The sequence below is a fragment of the Perognathus longimembris genome, chromosome 25 (genome assembly GCF_023159225.1).
Source record: "Perognathus longimembris pacificus isolate PPM17 chromosome 25, ASM2315922v1, whole genome shotgun sequence".
Classification (NCBI taxonomy): domain Eukaryota; kingdom Metazoa; phylum Chordata; class Mammalia; order Rodentia; family Heteromyidae; genus Perognathus; species Perognathus longimembris.
In genome coordinates, this window is record NC_063185.1 from 16,979,547 (window position 1) to 17,005,553 (window position 26,007).

Genomic DNA, 26,007 nt, shown 5'->3' on the forward strand with positions numbered 1-26,007 from the left:
AGGCTAGGGGTTGGAGTTTGCAAGAGATAGGCATCCATCACTCCAGGCTCCAACTCAAGGGAACAAATATGGCAGTCAAACCCTTGGGAAAAGCTCCTCAGGTTCTCTTGTACAGCTTCAGAAACCCAGCTTGCTTGATTCATTCATAAGTAAGGAGCCCAGGAAATCAATTCAACAAAACCACCAGAAACTGTGAATGAAATCCCCGTACAGAACAGTTTGCCCAGCCATCAGTAGAGGGCACTCCTGCCTAATAAAGACCAAATTCCAATCAGAAATTTGAACCAAGATCGTTAATCTGGGCAACTAGGTTGGTTACAGATGAATTTCATTTCCTTTTTATTTGTTTATACTTTGTAATAGTTACACCATAAATGTATCATTTATATGGTTCTTGAAAATGTTTTTTCCCCCCGGCAATCTTCTGTACCAGATGGTACAGAAAAAAAAAATTGCCAGTGATTATGTGTCATATGGCAAAATATTGTTGTAACATCTCAGTAAGAGGAATATGGGTCTTCTTGGTGCTAGTCTTTAAATTTCCCTGAATTTGGAAACATTCACTTAAAATTCTTGGAAAGTAGCTCGCACATAAAACGCTTCCTTTAATTCAAAGACAACTTCTCCCTAAGTAATAGAAACAATAACAGTATCTTCACCCTTGGGGTGTTGATGAGTTAATGTTTAAAAATCCCAATCCTCAAAATGCGAGCTTAAACATTCCATCGCGGTTGCCTAAGATCTTCTAATATTTCAGCGACACAACACGGTAGCCAGGAGTCGCAGATACTATTTTCACTTAACTGAATTACCTCAGAACTCAAGCAGCTAAAAATAACTGGTTTGTTGTGCTGTTTGTCCTTCGGGAATCCAGGAAGGGCCGGGCCGGGCGGTGGTGACCTAGCAGTCACCTGCTGTGGCCGTCACACATGGACTGGGGTTAGACAGCCAAAGGCACTCCAGGACCCGAGCCCCGGGGACGGACGGACGGACGGCCCGGGGACGGACGGACAGACGGCTGGCGGACGCGGCCAGCAGCTGACGCTGGCTAGCTGGCCAGTCCCCCCGGCCTCGCAGGAGAGGGGAGCCTCAGCAGGACTCGAGCGTTCCAGAAAACCAGGCATGGCACGACCCAGGCATGTCAGGATCCTCCGCAGGCCCAGCTGTCCCCAGGTGTCGCTCCCGGGGTGGGCTAGCTCTTTGCGGGAGACCTCGGGACACGGGGGGGGGGGGGGGGGGGGGATCGCATGCGCCTCGGGGTCAGCTCTTCCCAGCAGCGGCCTGTGCCCCTGGGTGGAGTTGAGCCCCCCCCCTCCACCCGGCTGTCGGCTGGCTGCCCCGCGGGGTGAGTCCGGGCACGCGCTCCTCCGTGGGCCCGTCCCCCTCCCCGCACCCGGGGGAGTGCTCCTCTCCGAAATTAAAACTGAAAAAGAAACCAACAGAAGAGCCACGCTCTCCTGGGTCATCCCTGCCGTCACAGGCTGTGTGGGACGGGCGTGGGTGATGGGGCTCCGGCGGGGTCGGGGCGGGCGGGCTGCGCTGGGGGCAACCGCTGGTGACGAGAGGGGGGGGCGGGGGCCCTTCACGCCTGAGGCTCACGGCCGCCCACTCAACGGCCCTGCGTGGCGATGATGAGCCCTTCACAGCCAAGCCCAGGGCAGGGGAGGGCGGCGCGGCCCGCAGTCCTCCTGCCTGGCCGCCCCCCCCCCCCCCCGCCGCCCAAGCACCCCTCCCGCCCGCGCGCCCCCCTTCCCGTTCCCAGAACGCACAACACACGCACACCGTCCTTTTTCAGCCTTTACTTTATTTTTGAAAATAATTCTGTAGATTCCACTTTCTCCCATGAAACTGAGGTCGGGCGGGGGACGCCCTCGAACCCCTCCCGCCGTGCGTGCGCTCGGGAGGCCGGGCGGGCCCGCGGGGAGCGGAGAGGCCCCGGAGGAGCTCGGTCCCTCGGCCCCTAGCTGGCTGCAGCCCTCCTCAAAGCTGGGGGGGAGGGGGGGTCACCCCAGCCCAGGCTCCGCCCCCACCTCCTTGGCTCCGCCGCTGCGCATGCGTGCAGAACACTCGTCCCCTCGCGGTCTCCGAGAGGCGCCATTGCAGGCTGTGGGGAAAGGAGCTCCGAGGCCCCGGCGGAGGGGAGGGGATGGGGGCCACGCCGCCCCGGGCCGGGCCCCCCCTCGCCCCGCCCCGCCGGGGAAGCCCCCCCCACACACACGGGAGGCGGGGCCGAGTCAGGAGGGGACAGGGGCTCCCGGGCCCCAACCACACAGTGGCTTCTTGCGCAATGCTGCCCCCTCCTCCCCGGCGCGGCTCCCCCGACGACGACGACGACGACGACGACGGGAGGGCAGCCTTGGTCTTCTTCGTGCGCTCGGCAGGAAAGCGAGGCGGGCGGGCGGGGGCGCGCGGTGCGGGCGCTCAGTTCCAGCTGGGGTCGTAGCCGTCCCAGGTGGGCGGCGGCGCCAGGTGCACGCGGCGGCCCCGGAACTGGAAGGTGACGACGCCCCGGTAGCCGGCCCGCGGCACGCCGGACTTGAGGTCGTCCATGACCCCCAGCGCCTTGGCGAAGGCCTTGAAGCTGTCGCGGCTGGTGTACTGCACGCGCACCTCGCCCAGCTCGCGCCGCTCGTTGGTCCGCACCTTCTCCACGGGCAGCTGCGGGGCGGCGTAGACGCGCGCCACGAAGGCGCGGTCGTAGGCCTCGCGCCGCAGGTACGACAGGTCCAGCCGCGTGAAGGGCACGAACTGCTGGTTCAGCTTGATGAACTTGAGGTGCTGGTCGAAGAACTGCCCGTGGCTCACGCCCTTGCGGCCGAACGTCATGGTGCGCGAGATCTCGGGGCGCACGCAGGCGCGGCCCTGGCGCTGCTCGGGCCGCCGCATCCAGTCGTCCCAGAAGGCCTTGGGCCACTTGGGCTCCAGCTCGGCCCACAGCTCGGCCAGCAGCAGCCAGCCCAGGCCCGGGAAGAAGTCGGTGCGGTAGAGCAGCTCGGGCCGGCCCGCGTCCACCATCTGCTCCTTGCCGTTGTCGTTCCACGCCGACACGCACCACAGCGAGGGGTCGGCGCGCAGCAGCGGGTAGGTGGCCTGGAAGTACTCGAAGAAGTCGGGGGCCACCTCCAGGTCGTCCTCCACCACCACGGCGGCCGCGAAGCGGAAGGTGTGGAAGACCTGGCCCAGCGCCCAGCGGTAGTGCCGCGCGATCTTGTAGTAGCCCTGGAACTTGCGGTGGTCGGGCGGCACGGCGATGTGGCTCAGGTCCGGCTGCCGCAGGTGCGTGACGGCGCCGCCGTACGAGGCGATGACCTGCGCCGTCTCCTCGTGCCCGCAGTCCTGGCTCACGATGATGGGGAAGCGCTCGGCCGACGGCCGGTAGTGCAGCAGCTTGTCCAGGCAGCGGCGCACGGTGCTGCGGTCGCACGCGATGACCAGGATGGGGATGACGGCGGGCGGCGGGGTCCCGGGCGCGGGCGGCGGCGGCGGCGGCGCGGCCCCGGCCCCGGCCCCGGCCCCGGCCCCGGCCCCCGTGGGCACCCGGCCGCGCGGGCCCCGCCCCGCCGCCGCCGCCGCCGCGTAGTGCTCCCGGATCTGCTGCAGCAGCCCGCGCTGCCGCTCCAGCTCGGCCTCCGCGTCCTGCGCCAGGCGCATCACCTCGCGGCTCAGGCCGGCCGGGTCACCGTCCAGCGCCGCCTCGGCGGGCGGCCGGCCCGGCGCCGGGCGCGTCCAGAAGAAGAGCAGCAGCAGCGCGTTCCAGGCCACGAAGAGGACGGCGCCCCACAGCACCAGCCCGGCCGTCTGCTTCTTGAGCATCCTGCCCCCGCGGGGGCGGCCGGGCGCGGGCACCCGCGGTCACTCACGCCTCACGCCGCGCGCCGCCATGCACCTCACCGGCACCGGCACCTGCGGGGGGAGAGGAGAGGAGACAGAGGCGGCCGTCACTCACCGCCGCAGCCAGCCCCCAGGGGCCCCCTTCCTTCCCCGCCCGCCCGAGCGGGGAGAGAAGGGCGAGGCCGTCCGCTGGTCCACGGAGGAATGGACGAGGAAAACAGGGCACAGACACGCGAGGGAGAGCTGTCTAACCAAAAGAATGCAGTCGTGTAAGCTGTGGGAAAATGGAAGGACTGGAGGCCATGATCGTGTTGAGCAAAAGGACACAGAAGGACAAGGAGTGAACGTGTTCTCTTGCTTGGGGAACAACAAGAACCGTTGAAAAGGACGACCTGAAAGCGCAAGAGGGGCTCCTCGCAGAGGGGCTGAGGGGCCGCGCGAGGAGAGCAGCGACCAGCAGGACACTCGGCCGGCCACGGCCAAACAGCAGTTTGTACAATTAATAGGTATTCATGTTTATAGCCAGGTGCGCCTGGCTCTCACCTGTAACCCCAGCTACTCAGGAGGCTGAGATCTGCGGCTAGTGGTTCAAAGCCAGCCCAGGCAGGGAAGCCTGTGAGATTCATCTCCAATTATCCACCAAAAGCCAGGGTGGAGATGTGGCTTGAGGTGGCACAGCACTAGCCTCGAGCTCACAAGCTCTGGGCTCTGAGTGTGAGCCCTATGACTGGCACATGCACGCGCATGCACACACACGCACACAATTGTATAAGAATAATTTTTAGGAAGGGGCACTGTGGCTTAAGTGGGAGGACGCTAGCCTTGAGCTGAAGAGCTCGGGGGCAGCACCCAGGCAGAGTTCAAGCCCCACGACCGACCAAAAAAAAGAATAATTTTTAAAAGCCATGCTTTGCGGGCTGGGGATATGGCCTAGTGGCAAGAGGGCTTGCCTTGTATACATGAGGCCCTGGGTTCGATTCCCCAGCACCACATATACAGAAAACGGCCAGAAGTGGCGCTGTGGCTCAAGTGGCAGAGTGCTAGCCTTGAGCAAAAAGAAGCCAAGGACAGTGCTCAGGCCCTGAGTCCGAGGCCCAGGACTGGCCAAATAAATAAATAAATAAAAATGATCATTAAAAAAAAAAAAAAGCCATGCTTTGGGGGCTGGGAATATGGCCTAGTAGCAAGAGTGCTTGCCTCATATACTGTGAAACCCTGGGTTCGATTCCCCAGTACCACATATATAGAAAAATGGCCAGAGGTGGCGCTGTGGCTCAAGTGGCAGAGTGCTAGCCTTGAGCAAAAAGAAGCCAGGGACAGTGCTCAGGCCCTGAGTCCAAGGCCCAGGACTGGCAAAAAAAAAAAAAAAGCCATGCTTTTAAAAAATATCCAGGGCTGGGAATATGGCCTAGTGGCAAGAGTGCTTGCCCCATATACATGAGGCCCTGGGTTCAATTCTCCAGCACCACATATATAGAAAATGGCCAGAAGTGGCGCTGTGGCTCAAGTGGCAGAGTGCTAGCCTTGAGCAAAAAGAAGCCAGGGACAGTGCTCAGGCCCTGAGTCCAAGCCCCAGGACTGGCCAAAAAAGAAAATATCCAAACAGCCATTGATCAGCCAATGCAACTGGATCACAGAAAACAATTAAAAACGGAAGGCAAAAGAAGTAAAACTATAACAAAGCTAAACGGAATGTAAAAATTTACAAGTCAATAATAGTCTTTATCAACAAAGAATAACTCATCAGAAGAAATAATAGATAAGGGACCCCTATTAATGAAAGCTGTAGTATGATAAAAATATTTTTTACAATAAATTCAACAAGAAACATTCAAGACCTACAATGAGCAAAACCTAAATTTCTGTAAGATTAAAAAGACTTGAATATCCTTTCTCCTTGGTAGGACATTACAGCATCAAAAGCTCCAATAAAATTCTTTTATATGCATCTAGACAAATTGATGACACTGAAGTTCACAGGAGAAAGCACATACAAGCAATATGCAGGAAAATGAGTTGTGCAAGGGAACAGTTCTATTAGATCCTAAAATGCTACAAACTGCAGGCCTCTGTCATTAAAACCGAGGTACTAGTACATAAACAGGCCACCAGACGGGACTTAAACCTCACAAATAGGCCCATAGCATGTAGAAATCTAGACCATGATTGAGATGATACTTAAAGTTACTGCAGGGAAAATAGTTTTGTTAATAAGGTTATAATAGTTATACAACCATGTGGAAAAGTCAATTTAGATCCATACACAAGGATAACTTCCAAGTGGATCAGAAATCTGTGTGTACCTATACACACACACACTATATTATAAGCCTATATGTACAAACTATAAAGTCTCCTTCCACTCCCACGTTACACCTGACTTTCTTCTAGAAACCAGGAATCCCACAATTCCAGAACATCAGTCTTCTGATAAACCTCAAGTCCATTCCCATTAACTATGAAAGGACCTATGCTATCATGGCCCAGTTTCCTGGAGGTATTCAATGTTGGAACTTCCTGTCTAATTTAATAGACAGAATTACTTATTCCCCAATCTCCTGCCTTCTAAGTAACTGACTAGTTGAAAGCTTTCGATAAAGAGGTGGGAGAGAAGTGAGGCTGAGTGCCATTAGCCGAAGTGTGGTCCTTGGGCTGTAGGTGTGTGCCTGGGAGCCGGGACATCCTCGTGGGTGCCCCCCGACGTGCCGATCCCCTCCCTTTCACAATCAGCTCCGGGGCCACCACTGCAAAACCCCAGCCTAAGGTCACAAAGATGCAGGCACGGAGGCCAGGCTGCTGTGCTGAGACCCTCACCGTGCACAAGTTCCTGTGGCCCAAACACTGGCTTCTATGTGGACACCCCCCTCCACACACCCAACCCACCCCTCAAGTGAAATGCTCACATCCAAACCACTGAAAAACAACCTTTTTAAATTCATTTGGCAAAATCTGATCTAATTTAATGGGAGGCTATTTACAGTCTATATTCCACTTAGTACATCTATTTTGCTACAGAAATAAACATGACGGATTACAGTGTACTGCTTCAGATCTTGTAAAACATAGTAAACACACCAGATCAGCTAGTCTCAATAACTTCAGAATTATGAAAGCAGACCCAGTTTCTCATTCACCCTCAATCCCTTGAACCTAAACTCTTATTATGAAGCAGACTTAAAGGTGAGGCCTTGATGTAGTTTCCCAGCTGGCCTCTATCTAAGCAACCTTCCCAATTATAGTAAAAGTTTCTTGGTCACAACATTAATCTCCCTTAAAAGCCATCAGAGGCTTTGCCCACAGGGAATGGGGGGGGGGGACCTCAAGCTTCTTATTATGACACACAAGGGCCTTCACAACAAATTCCTCACACTCTTTCAACCTCATCTTCCCTTAGAACCTACACCGGCTCCCACTTCAGTGGGCTGTGTATTCCCCAAATAAGTCCACTTACAGGTACATCCCGGTGTCTTTCTCCAGCCAGCGGGTCCCTCATCCTGAAATGACCTCCACTCAAGTTCTTTAAGGCCCAGTTCAGGCGACTCCGAGCCGCGGCGCCCGCAGCCTGCAGCACACGGAGCACGCCTTCCCTGGCTCTCACCTCTCCTCTGGAGGGCAGCCCTCTGTCCACCACGGGGATTACAGTGCCTGGCCCATAGGTCAGGTTCAGATGGCTTTACAGAAGACTGCTTGCATTATTAATAAAAACCAAGGAGAAAGAAAGCCAAAACAGCAACAACTGTGATACTCACTTCTTCCAAAATGACAGTGACATACCTCCCAGCGCAGGTGAGGGCCCACGGTCCCTCCTTCAGACCCTACAAAGACGTGTGACTGGAAGGAGTGAGGCACGTGACTTGCAAGACTGGTTCAGAAAAGACACTACAGATGGACAGGACATCTAAAGGTACTCACTCCAGCTGCTAGTCAGAATCAACCACCAAACACACGGGAGAAAGCCTTCCAGATGATTCCAGCCCCACCTCACGGCGACCATGTGACAGACCAGAAGCAAAAGCCACACAAGTGCAGTTATTAAACAATTCTATTATTTGAAGCCCCTCCCTTGGGGTGATTCATTATGCTACCGTAAGTACTGGAGATAATGAGTACCATGGAATCTAAGGAACTGAAGGCTGGGAAAGTGCTCCTCGCTGCCCTTTGCATTCAGGCCCCAAACCCAAACTCTGAACCCTGTCTCTACTCACATCCCCCTTCTCATCAGGTCTCTTACTGCTGAAAATTAAATGTCCTCAAAACTTGGTGGCTTAAAGCGATAGCAGTCATTTTTATGATGTTTACAGTTCAAGAATTTTGAGAAAGTCTAAGAGGAAACAAGTTGTCAAGTCAGGAAAAGACATGGGGGATGGGGAAAAAGTACGTATTTATTGAATGATTCCATTTCCCAAAATGACAAAACGAAGGAGACAGCAGATCAGTGGGTGCCAGGGGAGAAGGAGCAGATGGACAGGTGAGACACAGGGTTTTGAAGGTGGTGAACTGAGCCATGTGCTACAAGATACCTCCCTGTCGTGAGGTAAGCATCCTTGTACCTCTCTCAAAATCCATAGAACGTGCAATCTTAAGAGCTAGCCCAATTGCAACCTATGGGCTTTGAGTGATAACGTGTCAGTGTAGACCCTCGGGTATATGTCACTAGTGGGGTAGGTTGTGAACGTGTCGAGATACCCACAAACCCTTTTTAAGATCCACCCAGTTCTGCTGTAAACCTGAAACTGCTGTAAAGGGAAACTACTGGTTTAAAGGGAAGTTTAGAGAGTGAGATCTGTCTCTCTGCTCTACCATGTCTGGGCCGTGGCTGGAAGGCTGACACGTGGAGAGCTCGACCCCTTGGAGGCTGCTTTTCTCCTGTGTGTCGGCTGACACTGGTGTCAGCTGAGACCATAGCTGAAGTGCTGGCTGGACATGGTTCCTCCTTGTGGCCTGGCCTTTCCTATGAAAGTGATGGCTAGGTTCCAAAGGGAAGTGTCCAAAGAAAGAGATCAAGCCAGGCCAAGCTGTGTCCTTTTCCCCAGCTGGCCTCATGCTACTTCAGGCAAAGGGAGTCAGACACAGGGAAACCTACCCAGGAACACCTGCACCGGGTGGGAGATGAGAAATATCTCCAATACACTCCACCTTCAGCCCCAAACTCCCAGGCTCTGGGAATACACCCAGCTTACACATTTTCTTCAAAGTCCAAAGAACAGATTATTTATTTATTTAATGTGTTTGTTTTATTCAGGGTCTTCCTATGTAGCTCAGACTGGCCTCAAACCCACACTCCTTTGCCAAGTCTCCTGAGTGCTGGCATTACAGTTGTGTGTCTCCATCCCTGACTCTTAACACTCACGTTTCCGTCTGCCCCTCTCCCTGACAAAAGTAGTTTTTAAAAAGTGCACACCAGTCAACTTCTAGTCATAAGCTGAATGAAGTTCTACCTAGCTTTAAAAGTACAATAGTAAAAGGAGGAAAAGTCGAGGCCTTCCCTTCTCTGCCTTGCTTACTTAGCATGTTGGAAAGCTCCACCGCTTTAAAAATCCAGAACACATGGGACACATCACAGATAACGAAGATGTATGTGAATTACTTTCTTATTCACTGTTAGACCCTTGCATCATGTACCAGGCTCCATAATTTCAGAAGGAAGAACTGAAAGGGAGTCAGGGAAGAGCCACTAAATAATTCAAGGGCTTAGAAAATAAGACCTAAGAGGGAAGGGATACAGGTTACTCATCCTTAGGGGAGTAAGTTTAGGAGAAATACAATGCCAGTCCAAAGAAAAGGGAAGTGTGCCGGACCAGTTCCTTGGCATGCACGTGCCGCCGCCTCGTGTGGAAAGTGCAGGGCCCCTGGCAACCCGAGGAGGACGACGACCCCCCCACCCCGTCCCAAACGGGACGTGAGTTTCACGGGCCGCACAGGTGCCGAGAGACTGGCAGACCGGACCCCTGCCCCCCCCCCCCACGGCCAACAGGGAGAAATTCCCCCCGACGGCACGGCGGGGCGAGGGCGACCCGGGCGGGGACCCGTGGACGAGGCGGCGCTGCCCACCCGCGGCGCCCGGCCGAGGCCGAGTTTCACAACAGTCCGCACCCGGCGGAGCCCAGCCCGCCGCCCGCCCTCCCCTCCCCTCTCCTCCCCTCCCCTCCCTCCAACAGCTGGAGGCCCGGAATTCCGAGAGCCGGGCGCAGGCGCCGGGCTTTCCCGCTCGGGAGGGACCCCCAGCTCCCGGTGGCTCGAACCCGCGTCTCCCGGAGCCCCCGAGGAGACTCCCCCGGCCGGACCCCGTCCCGCGGCGGGGACACACCCCGGGACTCCGAGCGCGGCGTCCGCGGCCCCCACTCACCAGGTCCTCCAACTTCCCGGCCCGGCCCGCGGGCGTCCCGGGGCGCGGGAGCGAGCTCGGAGCCCGGGCGAGTGCGCGGCGGCCGCTCCGGGTGGCCCCGCAGCCCTTCCTGTGGCGCGCCGGGGCCGCTGGGCTCGGCCCGCGACAACGTGGCCCTTCCCCGGGGAGGGCGGGGCCGGGAGCGAGGGGCGGGGCCTGCGGGCGGGGCCTCTGGGCTCGGCCCTCGACAACGTGGCCCTTCCCCGGGGAGGGCGGGGCCGGAGCGAGGGGCGGGGCCTGCGGGCGGGGGCGGGGCCTCTGGGCTCGGCCCGGGACAACGTGGCCCTACCCCGGAGCGGGCGGGGCCGGGCCCGCGGGGCGGGGCCGCCTCCCGCCCTCCTCCCCGGGCCCGCCCCCTCCGCCCTCCCTCCCAATCACCCGCCCGGATCCAAACCGGCGTTCCCGGGCGGCGGTGGAGCGGGCAGCGACTCTGGGGCCCTCCCCCGCCCCAGAAGCGCCTCCGCGGGCGGGCGCGGCCGGCCCCCAGCCGCACCTCTCCCGAGCACCGCCCCCCGCAGCCCGGGGGTGGGGGCGTCGGGGTGAAGGAGGTGGGGTGCGGTCGGGGGCCCCGCCCAAGGCAGCAGGGCGGCCGGATCCCGAGTTCGGCAACCCAAGGCGAGGGCCCCCATCCCGCGCGCCCGGGGCGGCCGGGACCCGAGGAGCTGATGGGGCCGGGCTGCGAGGGCCGCGGCCGGGGTGCCAGAGGGGAAGTCGGGGAGGAAGCACCTGCCGGGCGCGGGGGGCAGCTGTTCCCTCTCTTTCGGGTTTGCTTTTTCCGTTGGGGGTGGGGAAAGAGAACTGCTAGCTCGTAGTGAGAGCGGGCACAGGCCTGCCCACAGGACAAGACCACCCGACTGAAGGAGGAGGGGCAGGATCCACCCCAGGCGGGGAGGAAGGCAAGAAACCCGGAGAAGGTGGAGGAAAGACTCAGGACCCGGGCAGGGTAGTGGAGGTAAAACTGTGAGCAGAGGCAGAGCCGCAAGCCAAGTGTGGCCGGGCGGGAGGAGAGGCAGGAGGAGAGGCGCAGGCGGGCCTGAGAGCCGGGCCGGCCACCCAGCACGTGCCAGTGGCCGCCGGGTGAGCCATGGGGAATGCGGGCCTCTGGGAACCTCTGCCCTCAGTCCTGCCCTGCCACCCACTCCACCCCTCTCCCCCCCTGACCAGTCGGAGGGTGCGAGGTGGGAACCCCTGCCTGCCACTGGAGTGAGCCGGGGCCGCCCCCATCCACATGCTTCGCCAGCGGGTTGGACTGAGTGACTGCTTCACCAGCTGGCTCCTACCTGATGCCGGCGAGGTGTGGCATGTGATAGGGGCGAGGAGCTCGGGCCAAGCTGGGGGCCAAGCTGTGGGGAGGGGGGGGATTAGGCATGGAGACCTCCCCGCCCCTTTCCCTGGCCTCTCTGCTAACTCTCCTAGTAGCTATGCAGAGCAAGCCCCAGCTCGCTGTTTGAGATGCAGGCATTCTTGCTGGGAACCTGGCTCTCATTCCCCCCCCCCCCCCCCGCACCTTTGAATATGGCAGCTCCCAGAGATGACTGTGGGCCAGGGCGGCAGGGGCGGGGTGGGATGGCCCAGGAAATGTAGGCACGCAGTTGGGGGGAGAGAAAAGCTGACACGCGGTGGGGGCATGGGGTCTGGGACACTCGAGCCTGTGCTCACGGGCCAGGCCGAGGCCGGCACCTCCGCGCTCCGTCCTTTTCCTACACCTTCTCCCGTGAGGGGAGCTGGGGATATTCAGGCCCTGCTCTCTCCCACTCACTATCAAAGTGGGAGGGAAAAGGAGGAAGTCCTCCAAAAGTGTAAAAAGTTGGGAAACTGATTTTTATCTAAGATCTAAGAAGCTAAAACAGTCACCTTCCTAGACAAAGGATGGGCACAGTGGAGTGCTGGAAGATGAGAAGAGGTGGCCCGGCCCGCGTCACATCAGGTGCCCGCCTCGAATGTGCCACTTCTCCATCTAAGGCAGTGGGATGGGCAACAAGATGGAAGACTGCGGTCCTTTGTTGAAATCCCAAGGAATATGCATAGTTCTCCCTTACAAAGAAGAGAAGAGCTAGGAGAGGTTAAGGATAGGGTGGGTTCTTGCATGGAAGCCAAACAAAATAGTTGGTCTGAGATGCATAAAGCCACAAGATGAGTGTCATGACCCAGAAAGAAGCCATGGACTCCGGTCGGATTCCGAGGGGAGAGGGGATCAGGGAAGAAGGGCAGAAACAAGGAGCCAGGTTAGACTCTGGAGCTGAGCCTGGGAGCCGATTATGTGAAAACAGAAATGGAAGGATCCAGCACTGGATAAAGAGACGCAAAAGATATAATAAGCTCTCCTGCCTGTCCCACAACCACCAAAGGAAGCGACATTTTTCCAGGAAATTGCCTCTCACCGTGGATTATGCCAAACATACTCTAAAACTGCTTACCAAGAAAGAATTCATGCCTTGAATTCAAGACAGATTTTGGCCTGAAACCATTAGAAGAAAAAGCAGAGTAAAATCTGCCCCTCACCCCAGTGCTGTGGGGACACGGAACTCAGCTACAGGTCAAAGGAAAGTGGAGTTTTAACACAGTAATTACTCAGCAGGGGCCCTGAAATCCTTCACTAGCTTAGCCACCTACGTGTCTTTTCGGAATACAAAAAGGTACAAATAAGTTGGGTTAAAGTAATGTGGGGGGGGGGGGGAGAGCCAAGCCAGTGCTCTTGAAGAGAGAGAGGAATCAGTTGAAGGAGGAAGTGTCTTAGGAGAGAAGCTGTCAGGCAGGATATGGAGTTCCTCTCCTGGGAGTGCAGAGCAGAATGCAGGAGACCCGGGTCAGGTCAGAGGCTGTAGAGCAGCTCAGCTCTGCACAGGTGATTTCAGTGTCTGCCACTCCAGCCTTGGGCAGCCCATTCTGCTAAGGGTTTTCACCGCTTCTCCTCAGGCTAGGAAAACCAGCCCCGCACTGTCTTCCTCACACAAAGTGATGGAAAACTGTCACAACACACTGGAGGCTCCCCAAATCACTCACAGGACAGTGAAGCCCTCTGGCACAGAGGGGGGCCACAGACACGGCGGTGGAGGGGTCACCGAGTCCTCGGGACCATTGTCATCCCTGTGCCTAGGCAATTACTGGCACCAGGAATTTGCCGAGGGAAGCTGGAGGAGTGGACGTAGCCACCCCCAAACCCACAGTAGCAGTCTGGCCTCAAACGCGCTACTTCCACTCCACCTGCCAGCCTGGACTTCAGACCTCTGTGGGGAGAGAGACTTCTATGGCAAGGAAGAACACAAAGATGTAGGGGAGGGGGGAATTCAACCAAGAAAGGATGATATAAATACAGTGGCCTCCCTGTTGTCTCTCAAAAGTCCCCACAATATAACAGGTACCACCCTCCTTTCTGCTGTTTGTTGACTTGGGAGGTGGAGATCAGGAGAAGAGTGGCTGGAGGCCAGCCTGGGGAAAAAGTTCACAAGACCTCATATTAAACCCACAGTTGACACAGTGGTACACAAGTTACCCCTGCTACATAGGAATCCTAAGCAGAAGGATCAGGTCCAGGCCAGCCCAGACAAAAAAGTGAGGGGGGGGGAGGCTTACAAAAGAAAAGGGGATGTGGGATGGGGTAGCATGGCTCATATGGTAGAGCAGGAACTCTTTGGTTCGAACCCCAGTACCCTCAAAAAGAAAGACAGGAAGGAAGGGGGGGGGGAGGGAGAGTGGAAGGGAAAAACAAAAAGCTAAAGAGAAGAAAACACTAGGCAATGGCCCAGGAGGGAAGGAGAGTCCCGATGCCCACTCCCGAGAAGTGGAGAAAGGAGTTCCAGACACTTGGCTCTTGAGAATTCAACGTCTCTAGTCCTCTTTAATCCGCTACCTAAGAAAAGAAACACCGCCAAGCTAAGTGAGAGCCTTTGGGGCCAATGCGGTACCTGGCATAATCCCTCAATTTAAGTTCTTAAACTGTTCACATTTCCTACAACTAAACGATCCTAGGTATTAATGGCAAGAGGAGGAGACAAGTTCAGGGCGAGCTTTTAATTAAGGACATCTTTCTAAGGTTTGTACCAGCACACTAATTCGACAAAAGTACAGAATATCTAATAAGGAGCTTTCAGTGTGTTTCAGGCATATCAAGGAATGTCGCAATGTTACTGTCTTATATGTAAATGGCCCTGGCTACTTCTCAAAATTCACTATTCCATTTGCTCCTGATAACCCATGAGGGATCTTCTTGCAAGTGAAGAGAGAGAAAACAGGGCAGGGGTGTTTGCTCAACATTATCTAAGCCTGTGCATTGACTGTGAGAGTGAGAGCTACAGTTATCCACAAATCCTACTGATTTCAGTGGCAGTGTTCTATTTCTGTTCTTTCCATGAGGTTTCATGACCTAAGCTCATTTATGGGGATAGGAGGAATAGAGATAATTTAGGAGGTTATCGAGACCATTTCCTCCCCAACACCTAATTCTGTTCTTTCCCCAAAATAGAATCTGAGTAATCCATTTCAGAATCTTGGCCCAAACTGATCTGGAGTCCCATTATTTCATAGGTGGAAAGACCTTAATGGTAATCTCATCCACTGTCTTTGGCATGTGCTCCTTGGCCTAGCCTCACTGACCCACTCCAACAAATTATAAGTGCTCAGAACCCTTTAACGGGGCCCCCCCTCTGGCCCCGGTAAGGAAAGGATGGGGAGACAAGTCTGCGATCACACAGAATAAAAAAGAGCTGAAGCTTCCTGTGTATCATCAAAATAAGAGTTCTCATCAGGCACTTCCTGTGCCCTCTCTTCCTCCCCCCCCCCCCCCCATTCAACATTTTCTGCACTGGAGTAACCAGGAACCAAGTGGGAAAGGGAACAGGAGCCTTACCTTCTCTTCTCCCAGATGCTCCTCTACAGATCCTCAAACTCCCATCCGGCACTCCATTTTCAAAGCTGAGAACCACAAATCAGATGCACCCAAGTGTGGCCGCGCTCCTCCTACCCAGGTCCAAAGTCCATGGCTGAGAGCACCCAGAGGGGGAGGAGTCTGGGGGGAAGGGGTGTGTCCAGGCCCCTCCCCCCCCACACCGCAGACTTCAGTGTCTCTCCCAGAAGTCGGTTACATCCCTTCATTCAGCTGGCTTTTATGAAGCTCGGACTTGAGCGGTGGTCAGATTCCGGGGGGGGGTGGCTATCGGATGGCGTGCTCAAGCAGGAGGGGGGTCACCCACGGCAAGGGCTAGTCCACAGGTCTTCGGAAGCTCAGGAGAAGCAGGCCTGGAAACCGGCATGGCCCGGGAGGCTGATTGCTGGGTTGGCCTAAGGAACATGTATACGTTATGACACTCTCTGGTGTGTACACCCAGACTGATTCCTAAGACTTTTTAGTTTCCCCCTTCATATCCGAATTACATTCCTTTACTGGGCTGTCACCAAAAACCCTTCCTCAAACACTACTCCACTCCGGACTATTAAGTGTCTACTTCGTGAACACACCGGATCCCCGAAATACAGGATGGGTAAAAGCTGAACCTGCACCTCTCAGTACAGAAGGGGAGCCCGAAGCCCTGGCCGCGTGAGCCGGGAGGGAAGGCGGCCCCCGCCCGTCACCCGATCTCGCCAGCCTCTCAGGGGGCTCGCCGCTCCAATCCGCCCGCTCTCCTCCCGAAACCCTACCCAGACCCGGGGGCCGGCGCCTTCCACGCGCAGCCCCGACTCCCCGGCTTCCACGACCGCGCCGCGGAGGCCGAGTCTCCCTCTCCCCCCCCCCCCCGCCCGCCCCGACTCCGGCACCGTCCGGGCTCGCCCGCACGAGGCCCGGGTGTCCGGGGCACGGCCCCGAGGCCCCTCCTCCAAGTTTAGCCACTCAGACGCTCGCGCGCACACACACACACGCGCACACACTCACACTCCCCGGGCTTCCGGTAGGGGCGTGGCGTCCACATGACACCCCCCCTCCACCGCCAGGCATCTTAGCTCCTCCCACTCTGCTCCCCCCCCTCAACCCCGCGTCCAGCGTTCGCGCCGCGAGAGGAGTGGCCCCGCGACCCCCGCCCCGCCCGCAGCCCCGTCCGCCCCTCCGTCCCGCGCCGGGCCGGTCACCTGCATCCCGCCCTCCGCGTGCCGACGCGGAAGCCCCCGGCTGACCCCGGGTGGTCCCGGCCCAGGCCCCAGGCCCGGTCCCACCGGCAGCCCAGGCCCCACCCCCCGGACCCCTGGCGGCCCGGCCCTCCCCTCGCACTGCTTCCCTCCCCCTCCCACCAGCCACCGCAGCCACTTCCGCCCGTCCTCCGGAAGTGGGCTCGGAGCGACGGCTAGGCCTTCCCACATCCCGCCTTTTCTCTCCCCGCGTCCCCCCCGCCCGTGACCACCGCCACCGCGGGAGCACGGGAGGCGGGGGGGGGGGTCTGATGGGCTGGAGGTGGTGCTACAGTCTCCGTTCACGGGACGGAAGGCGGCGGGCTGGCAGAGCCAGGTCTAGGTGAGAGCGAGGCGGGAGTACTGGAGGGGGCGTGGCCCAGGCGAGGGCCTGGAACGGGAGCGTGCGTCACGCTGGCGTCGCGGGAGGAAGAGCGCATGCGTGGCGGGGGAGTTGGGGGGGGCGGGGGAGTGGTGATGAGAGGTTTCGGCGGGTCCGCGAGTGCTGATGGGTCTGATTATCTCCGCAGGTGGGACTGGGGCGGGGAAGGGGGCGTGGCGCTGGGGCGGGGAAAGGGGCGGGGCCGCTCTGTGGGGGCGGGGCCTACGCGCGGCCTCCGGGTCCGAATCCCTGCTGGAGGAATCGCCTAGCAACCGCCGTGCTTGACCTGGCTTCGGATGCTCTTTCCGGATGCTGGGCCTCCTCCCGCCGGGGAACCATCCGGAGGGCGCCCGGGGCCTGCGTTACCTGCTCCCACGCCGAGCTTCCCGGGCCCCTGACGGCCCGCTCGGCCGCTGCCACCCACCCGCCCCCTCCAAACACAAGGGCCAAAGCCGCCCTGTTGCCTTTTTTCTTCTTCTTCCTTATTCCAAGCTGAAAAGGACGGTCTCTTAATAGTTTTCGGAGTTCGTATGTCATCCCATTTACAACCTCTTCTATTTGCCGAGACTGTGAATGAATAGCAGCCTCTCCTCCCCCCACCCCTTTTTCTGGCCTATTCTCCCATTCATGTGATTTCCTCCCCAACACTTCCCCTACTGGAAATATAGTATAGCTGCTGGACCGGGAGCCTTGAAATGAGAGAGGACACCATAACACTAAGAGCATCTTAAAGAGAGGAATTATGCCATTACTACTACACCCAGTGATGCCACACTCAGATTCAGTTCCTTTTCTTTTCCAAACCAGTTCAACCCAGCCGTCTCTCCCACCTAAATGAATGGCAACTTCATTCACTTCGGTCAAGAGAGCCATCTCCTGTTCTCTCTCACACTCCCTTGGACTGGGTATCCTGCTGGGTCTAACTTCAAATTGTACCCGTCACCCGACGACGCCTCAGCAGCTCCACAGGTACCTTCCTCCTTCACCCCCACAACCTGGTCTGTCTGCATCAGCCCAATGCCAGGTTTCTACACAGCAGTCCAAAGGATCTTGGTATTTCCCTGCTCAAAACTGCACAGGAATTGCCCATTTCACCTGAAAAGTAAGCCAAAGTACTTAACTGTATTCTCCAAAGTCCAACATCCCCTGGTGTGCTTGCTTCTCTGACTTATTTGCTCTCTCCCTTTCACTTACTGAAAGCCATTACTGTCCTCAATGACATTCCTTTAGTCTGTATCTGGTCCTTTGCAGGGGAAATCCTCTTTGGTTTTTTGTGTGTGCATGTGCGTGCGTGTGTGCATGTATGTGTGTATGTATATGCATGTACACGTGTCATATACATACACATACATATAATCATGGGAAGATAGACAAACATTCTATTACCTTTACCCCTGTTACTTCTCAAGTGTCCCCTCATGAGTTCTTCCCTCACCCACCTGTTAAACCTGCCCTTTACCTACAGTACTGCCAGTTTCCCTTACCCTGCCTCATTTTTCCCCCATACCATTCATCACCTCTTAACATGCTTTTAATATGTTACTATTTATTGTTTGTCTTGCCCTACCGGACTGTAAATTTTATCTGACTAGTTGATTTGTTTTTGTATCTCAAGTGCCTAGAACAATCTGTCACCCACGCTAGCTGTTAATTGTGGAATAAATGAAGTAGAGCGATTGTTTTCATTAATGCATTTCCATCTAGGCTGTTGTCATGCGCAGATGTTTGAACATGGTTAGGTATTACTCAACATATTTTGCATCATAGTCTTTAATCTTACTGTACTCTGTGTTTACATTTTTATAATTATAAGCATTTGGTGTTCAAGTGCACTGAGATTTTGCCTGCCTGTTTTAACAAGCCCAACAACAGAAAGTTATATAAAGAAAAATTAATGATCTCTTTTCTGTGCCTAATCTCACCTTACTGAAAGGAGGTGTTTGCAATTTCATGGATGTCCTTCCAGATATTTTATATGCATACACAGTCACTTGTGACTCAGAAATTTCATAGCTCAAAGGCACATATACACAAATTATATATTTTCTGCTGTGCACATGTCCTGATTGGACTGAGTAAAGACCGGATCTGAATATCCCAGGTGAAGGAGGGTGTTCTAGGGGTGTTCGTGTTTTCTGGAGGACAGTGGGTATGGACTGGTGCCATCCTAGATTGTGGGGGCTTCCAATTTTAAATGATGTGAGCCCCACAGAAACAATGCTTGATTATCAGAGGAAACAGTGTTGACCAAGGATATGTTCTGACATCGTCTCTCCTTTTGCTGATCAGTATTTCTTCCTGATACTTCTTTATCTTATTTTTGCCAGTTCCAGGGCTTGAACTCAGGGCCCAAGCACTGTCCGTGGCTTCTTTTTGCTCAAGGCTAGCACTCTACCACTTGAGCCACAGTGCCACTTCCGGCTTTTTCAGTTTATGTGGTGCTGAGGAATCAACCCCAGGGCTTCATGCATGCTACCCAGTTACTCTACCGCTGAGCCATATTCCCAGCCCATCACAGCATTTTCTAAAGTCCATTCCCTTCAACATTTCCAGGTGGTGAAGATGTAACACTGAAGGCAATTTTCCCATTCCTCCTTTTCATGTTCGCTGTGACCTCATAAAACAACAATAATTTTGACTCTTTCAGCCAGCCCAGACAGCACCATAAGTGAGGTAAAAGCTGAAGACTTGAGAGACACAAGAGTGTGAAACAGTGACTTCAGATGGAGCATGGGCAACAGGTGAAGGAATTTCATTGGAATTTCATTTTAATCACAGGGTAAATGTCCTACAAATATACTTTAAAAGCCAAAGCACTTTTTTGCCTGTTTCACCATGAAAATACATTTACTGTTTTGTGTTTCCTTATTTAATCCTTACGTTGTTATTTCAATTAAAAAAATTTTTTTTCGGACATGTTCCCCAGCTAGATTGTGAACTTCTTAAGGGCAGACACCTGGTGTACTTCACAACCCTCACGTATTTCTGTTTGTTCAATTCCATGAGTATTTACCTTCAGGCCCAGATCTTGGCTTCTCTGATTTCTGTGGCGCCAGAGATTTGGTTTCCCTGCATACAGCAAGAATAATGCAACCTGTCCTTTGCCCCCAGCGAAGTATTCATGAGGATCAAATGAACCCATGGGTCTGGGAGCCCTTTTAAAACTGCAAAGAGCTATAGAAATATAGCTATAGCAATCGGAAGGGCCAGGGTGCTGGTGTAGGCTGAATTTTCACAGGGGTGGGGCGGCTCACAGTGCCTCTCCGTTTTGGAACAGAGACACCCGAACATCTTTTCCCTAAGGAAGCTTCTCCCTTCCCTCCACCATCACCTCTTTTCAAGGTGTGATTACATTTTAGAGAAAGCCAGACAGTTCTTAGGCACACGTTTTGAACCATGTAAATGCAGGTTACGGGCAGGCTTAAACCAGGAACATTTACTCATTTATCTCCTTAGACCAGCTCCATCGGTGGGGGTTGGCCTACTGCTACAGTGAGTATCAGAAACCTTGAATCCCATGCCAACAGGCCACGTCCTGACACACACACACACACACACACACACACACACACACACACACACCTGCCACCCGTACTGGGCCCATATTAATGAGTTAGACGGGTGCTGAGGGAGAAAGAGGAGAAGACAACAACCAACTGTATCCGAAATAGACACCTCTTTTGCCTCTAGCAGGTGCCAGGTCACGTGAAGAGGAAAAGCTCGTTCTCAGGAGTTACCACGTAAGCAGATAAAGGAGCGCGGTGGGTGTGAAGTACGGATGTGCAGAAGCGTGTGATGGACATGACATTCGTCCGGGCCGCCTTGTGGAGAAGGTGAGTCACCAGTTAGGTGGTGAAGGGATCTGGGAGAAGCACCCCTGGTCTGGGGGTTCGTGGGTCCTTGACATCAAGCAAGCTCAAGTGGGGACCCTTTGTGCTCCTTGGCGTCTGAGTGGGGCCGGGTCCTGTTTCCAGGGACCAGCTTGTGTGCCCCAGCTGAATCCTGACGTTCTCCTGCCTCTCTGACACGCCTCTCACACGAGGAGCTGCAAGTATTTGGGGGAAAAATCATTGCAACTGTTATTACATACACACACACCTTAGTTACAACCTTATAATTCCTTTATCTTTGGCGAAATGACCTTTAAGCCAAACCCATTAATTCGAATTATCTAACACATCTGAAGTAACTTGTCAGTGATGATACATATTAAACATAAAAGGAAGTGCCGTTCTGTGGTCTTTGCTGAGTGATGCACTGTTTTCTCTCTTCCTCTGCAACTCCAGGCTCCTTCAAAACCAAGGAATCGTGGTCCGTTAGAGGTGGGCCAGCAGCACTCATTAGGAAGCTTCTGGAAACTATTCTAAGCAAGTGGTGGGGGGAGGGGGGAGGTCACAGGCTTCTGGGAGTTAATAATTCACCACCGCTCTGCCTGCCACTGCCCTGCCGTGGTTGGCCGGCCCCCCTGCACGAGTCACCACCCGGTTATTTGTCGGAATTGCCCGAAGAGTTGAATCAGGTGCTCGACCTCTTACACCAATCACACATTTCCAGGTCATAGCTGCAGGCTTCAGCCTTCCCTGTTTGCATTCTGACATGCCCTCTTGAGCCGGTCAGAAGCAAATAGCAATTCAGTGGGGAGTTGGTCATGTATAAAGCAGATCCGAGCTGTTTGGCTGAATCCTGGGGTGAGGAGACCCCAGCCTTGACCACCAGTCTCAGTACCGGTAGTTTTCTCTAGGGGAGAGTTCAGGCGGATCCGGGGACCTGGAGAGTCCAAGTCAACTCCCCTCACCTTCCACACAGCCTCAGAGTCTGAACATTTCAGACTGGATCGCCAGCTACATGGCAGTCACTCCTGAAGCCTCAGGACAAGGTCAGCACTGGCGCGGCCCCGCCTTGTGCTCGAAATCACTGCGTCCGCGGGTGCTCCTTGCTGCCCACCACATCCCACTGTGAAAAATGAAAGAATTGCCAGGATTTGGTTGATGCCATAAGTCCCCTACTGTGAGATTTACTGTGGAAAGTTGAAGCATCGATGGCTGTTTGTTTGGAACCATTGAGGAAGAAGCCCCAGCCGGGATGGGGGGGTGGAGGAAACAAGCAAAAAATAAATCATGGCCTAGGCAGCCGGCTTGCTGCTGTGTCTTAACAGTCAGGGAGAAAGATGTCTACTGAAGAGGTCTGGTGGAAGGGACATGAAGGGTGGAAAGTCACAACAACCCTCTGTCTTGCTGCAGCAGATGCTGCTTCTAGAAACGTGGAATCTACTGACTGCACGCGGGGCAGCAAGTGTGGGTCGGAGGGGAAGGGCGGCTGCCCGGTGCTGGAGAAGCAGAGGCGGCGGCGGCGGTGGCCACACAGGGCCGGGCCGTAGGCAGGTCCTGCAAAGCCCACAGCTCAGAACCCAAAGCCACGGGCCTTCGCCGGGAGGGGGCATTTCCTCTTGCCTTTTGCCAAAGGTTAAAGGAACAGCCTGAGCAGGCAGCTGAGTTGATATCACTTCATTGAACCATTGATTTTCTCCGGGGGAAGAGGAGAGGAAGAGGAAAATGGAGAGGAAAATTAAGTCCAAAAACCCTAATCTGAGGAGATGAGCTTAGTCTGTGTGGGACAGAGTAAGAATTTTTTAGAATTAAGATGAGTGAAGATCACCTTGTAGGAAATTTTCTTTATCTTTTTTAAAAAAATACTTTGGTAGGGGGCTAAAAATAAACGTTCTGATTGTCTTCATACGTTCTTAATTCTCAATCCGTGGTTCACTTTGCCAGAGGAAATAAAGAAAGGACATTGCTTGATTCTCTCTTTAGCAAGAATGAAGGAGGTGAAGGATTAAGACGAAAGAACAGCGAAGGCTTCCTGCTGCCCTCTGCTGGAGTTTCCCGTCGAGCCAGAGTCAGGCAGAGAGCAGTTCTGATCTTTTAAGAGGAGCTACCTTACACAGCGATTGAGAATGTCAGATAACATTTAATGACATCTAAAATACCCCGTGCATGAGGTAAGTCACGCGCTGCCTGAATACCAGCCACTGAGTAACCAGGGCTGTGTAGGCATAGAAGTAGTTCAAGGTCCCCTGGTGCCCTTGCACCGGGGAGGCAACTGGTACGCTCAGAGCTGCCTTCCTAGGACATGTATAGGTCCACGACGCTAAAGCAGAGCAAAAAAGATAATTTCAGGACCCTTCTTTACCAGTGCTCAGGACTCCCGGAGCTTCCCAGAGCCGCTCAGTATCTTGAGACATTAGATCTGTGGTTGTTGTTGCGGGGCGGGGGGGGGGGGGGGCTTGACTGGCTTATTTCACTTGGCTTTAATGACCTCTGGATTCATCCGTGTGTAGCACACATGAGAACTGGCTGCTCGGCTGAGGCTGGATGACAGTCCCATCCTGTCTGCTTAACTGGCTTCTCTCGGTGGCTTGTCCTCAGCATACTGAAGCATCCCGGAGCTCTAGCCCCCGTCTCCTCTCTTGATACCACCCGCAAGTGTGCTCACTCGTGCCCACTGCTTCATCCTCTGCCTGTGCGCCGAGGGGCCCACAGCTGCTTCCCCCGCCCAGGGGCGCCTCGCGTGCCCGTCCCAGGCTCGCCGCGAAGTCTTAGCTATCTGCAGTGTGTGCTGCCTGTCTCGCCACGACTCCATCGTCTACCCAGTTGCCCAAGTGTAAAGGTCAATGGCCGTTCCCTCTTCCTACCATCATTTTTGCCTTACTTTGTGATCTTGTCCTTATTTCTTCACACAGTCCAAGGGTTTCAAGGGGCCTTCGGTCTCAGACCCCTGCTGAAGTGATCGAGTCTTCAGCCAACCAGAAAGTCCTCATGGGCTTTATACATAGTCATCCGATTCTTTGAGCGACCGTATGACATAGTTACCACAGTTTTTCCCAGTTGACAGTAAACTACTCAGAAAAAGCCAGAAGTAGCACTCAAGGGGTAGAGTACTAACTAACCTTGAGCAAAAGAAGCTCAGGGGCCAGAGCCCAGGCCCAGAGTTCAAGATCCAGGACCAGCAAAGAAGGGGGGGGGGGGGACGGGGAAGGTAGGGAGGAGGGAGGGAGGAACACAGAACTGTCCTAAGGTTTATATGAGCTAAGAAACGTAAGGCCTAGTTTGGCAGAGACCAAATTCCATTTCTGTGTCCTCTTCATGAACTGAACTGCAGATGTTTTCAACTTGTCTTCTAGTTAGTTTGGGGGTCCCTAGCTACCACAGAAAGTACATATTCTAGGTGATAGAGCTATAAGACAGGGTTAATACTTAGACCACGGAGGACTCTATGTCAATAAGAAAAAACCTTTACTTGCACTACTACTAACCTTTTGGCTGTTAGGTTTGTTGCTACAGCTTTGCTTGGTTTATCATTGGTGCATGAGTTTATTCATGTTCGTATATACATATACTAACTGGTTAATGGATGGATTTTTATTGAAGGTATCAGTGACCTAACAAGAAAGGACAAATAATATTAGACATATATGCACTTATTAAGAGGGGAAAAACAAGACATAGAATAGATATTATGCTACATATTCTGTAAGGAGAACTTAAAATATGTTTCTATTTTGCTTACTTTCATGAAAAGATAGGAGGAAGTAGGAACTAATGAAAATGGTTATGTTTTAAAAGAAATACTAATCCGTAAAGGGCAAAGGATGACCTGAAACAAGCAGACCCACCAAGCATGTGCAACTTTCTTAAGTCAGCTGGCTCCGTCTTCAAAAGTCGGTGTCATAATCAAAATCAAATCAAAGTAATGGGGGAGATTTTCCAGATAGAACCCCCAAACCTTGATTATATCATGGAAGAAAGCTGCATAAAAATCTTCAGAAGGAAACTAGAAGACAAGTTGTGATCATTAGTAAAATAATTGCTAACTTCCTGAGGTGTGACAGTATGGTGCTTGTTTGAGATTGCCTTTGTTCTTAGGAGACGGAAACAGCAGCATTTAGAGATGGTGATATATTTATCACTCATTTTCAAAAAGTATGTAGTCATGTGTTTGTGGAGAGAGGAGAGAAAGGAAATATGATTTAAAAGGCATTAATAACCATTGAATCCGAATTGAAAACATTCATAGCTCCATTATTTTGACAGTAAGTGTTTCAAAAATGTTCATAATAGGAAGTAGAAAGATAATACCAAGAAAAACCAGTTAAAATTTAAGAAATACGTTAACACCGCCTTATTTTCCTGAGCCAATTTCATGAAAGCAGCGAGTAATTTTCCAAGAGACTTCACACACCTCAAAATTCACACCCTAAATGGCTGTACTCTTGAACCTTCTTACCTCTTGTATTTCTCTAGCAATTTCCCAGGTAGGAAAAAAAAAAATGAATGTCATTTCTGCGCACCCAAGTTCTTGTTGGCAGGAAGTGGTTCAGGGATCGGCTTCCTTTAGAAGAGCTGCATTCCTCACCCCGTCTGGGTCGGTGGTCTGCAGAGCAAAGCTCCGTTAGACCGATTTCCGTGGATCTGGTAACAGGCATCTTTACCATGCTTTCCAGATCGTGTCTAGAACCCAGATCGGACCACCCTCATTCTCTGCCATTTGTGTCAGCGACAGACAGACCTGCATTAAGTATTTCATGTGGTTAAAAATGCAGTTATTCCAGGATTTTATTCTTGGCACCATCTCTTCACTCACCTGGGCACACCTGTTTCCACCCAGCTGTCCATCACCATCATCGCCCCTCCCCTCAGCCTGCGCTCTGTTCCCAGGATGCTTCTACCCAGCGCTCCGCCTGACTCTGTCAGCTGCCTTCTAGCCCCAGGAAAACAAGGCTTGTATTCACAGCAGCTAGGCGAGGCCGCGAGCGCCTCCGGGCTCCCCTAGAGGTGAAGCTGCCCGCTCTGTCCTGGGAGGAGCCCCTCCCATAGCTGTAGAATGTAGGCTGTAAATGTCCATCTTCCCATCTTTAATAGTAACACCAACGAAAGGCAAAACTCGTGGCCAGCAGTCCCAAAATCTCAGTGGTGATGAAGAAAAAGCCACTTGTTTTTCTGACAGGTCAGCAGAGGCAGCTCTGTTTCCAGCTGCGCACAGACAGAGGCTGTGGAACTTCCCCTGACCCCGGATGGCCACCTATGGGAGGCTCTTCTCGTGGAAGGCCCGGGCAGTGCCGGTGAGGCAGACAGAAACTCAAGACAGGAAGCTCGCCTTCTGTCAAGGTCTCAGCTCAGAACAGACACATTGTCACTTCTGGCCGCATTCCACTGGCCCAAGCCTAAAATGTGTAGAGTAAGTCCAGGACTAGGAGGGACCATTCGCAGACAACTAGTACCACGCACCTCAGTCTCCCTTAGAGCTTGGTGTGTCT

The 26,007-nt window shown here is 54.1% G+C and overlaps 1 protein-coding gene and 2 long non-coding RNA genes across 3 annotated transcripts; 1 reads left to right on the forward strand and 2 right to left on the reverse strand.

Annotated features, from left to right (window-relative positions):
- Positions 1-1,795: 1,795 nt before the first annotated feature.
- On the reverse strand, positions 1,796-16,745 carry Mgat1 (alpha-1,3-mannosyl-glycoprotein 2-beta-N-acetylglucosaminyltransferase). Its single transcript, XM_048333910.1, has 4 exons — positions 16,677-16,745; positions 15,063-15,493; positions 2,388-3,903; positions 1,796-2,313 (listed from the first exon to the last, which is right to left on the reverse strand). Exon 3 carries the CDS (start codon positions 3,811-3,813, stop codon positions 2,422-2,424), a length of 1,392 nt encoding a protein of 463 aa, XP_048189867.1. The 5' UTR covers positions 3,814-3,903; positions 15,063-15,493; positions 16,677-16,745; the 3' UTR covers positions 1,796-2,313; positions 2,388-2,421.
- Positions 16,451-21,073, forward strand: LOC125341830. Its single transcript, XR_007209088.1, has 5 exons — positions 16,451-16,655; positions 17,502-17,663; positions 19,342-19,435; positions 20,385-20,527; positions 20,669-21,073. It is a non-coding gene; the product is annotated as an uncharacterized LOC125341830 (long non-coding RNA).
- Positions 20,638-25,065, reverse strand: LOC125341831. Its single transcript, XR_007209089.1, has 3 exons — positions 24,978-25,065; positions 20,873-21,057; positions 20,638-20,739 (listed from the first exon to the last, which is right to left on the reverse strand). It is a non-coding gene; the product is annotated as an uncharacterized LOC125341831 (long non-coding RNA).
- Between the last annotated feature and the right edge of the window lie 942 nt (positions 25,066-26,007).

What these genes read in the sequence shown, in the direction of transcription:
- Mgat1 (XM_048333910.1), bottom strand. Translation starts at nt 3,813, where the DNA reads ATGCTCAAGAAGCAGACGGCCGGGCTGGTGCTGTGGGGCGCCGTCCTC.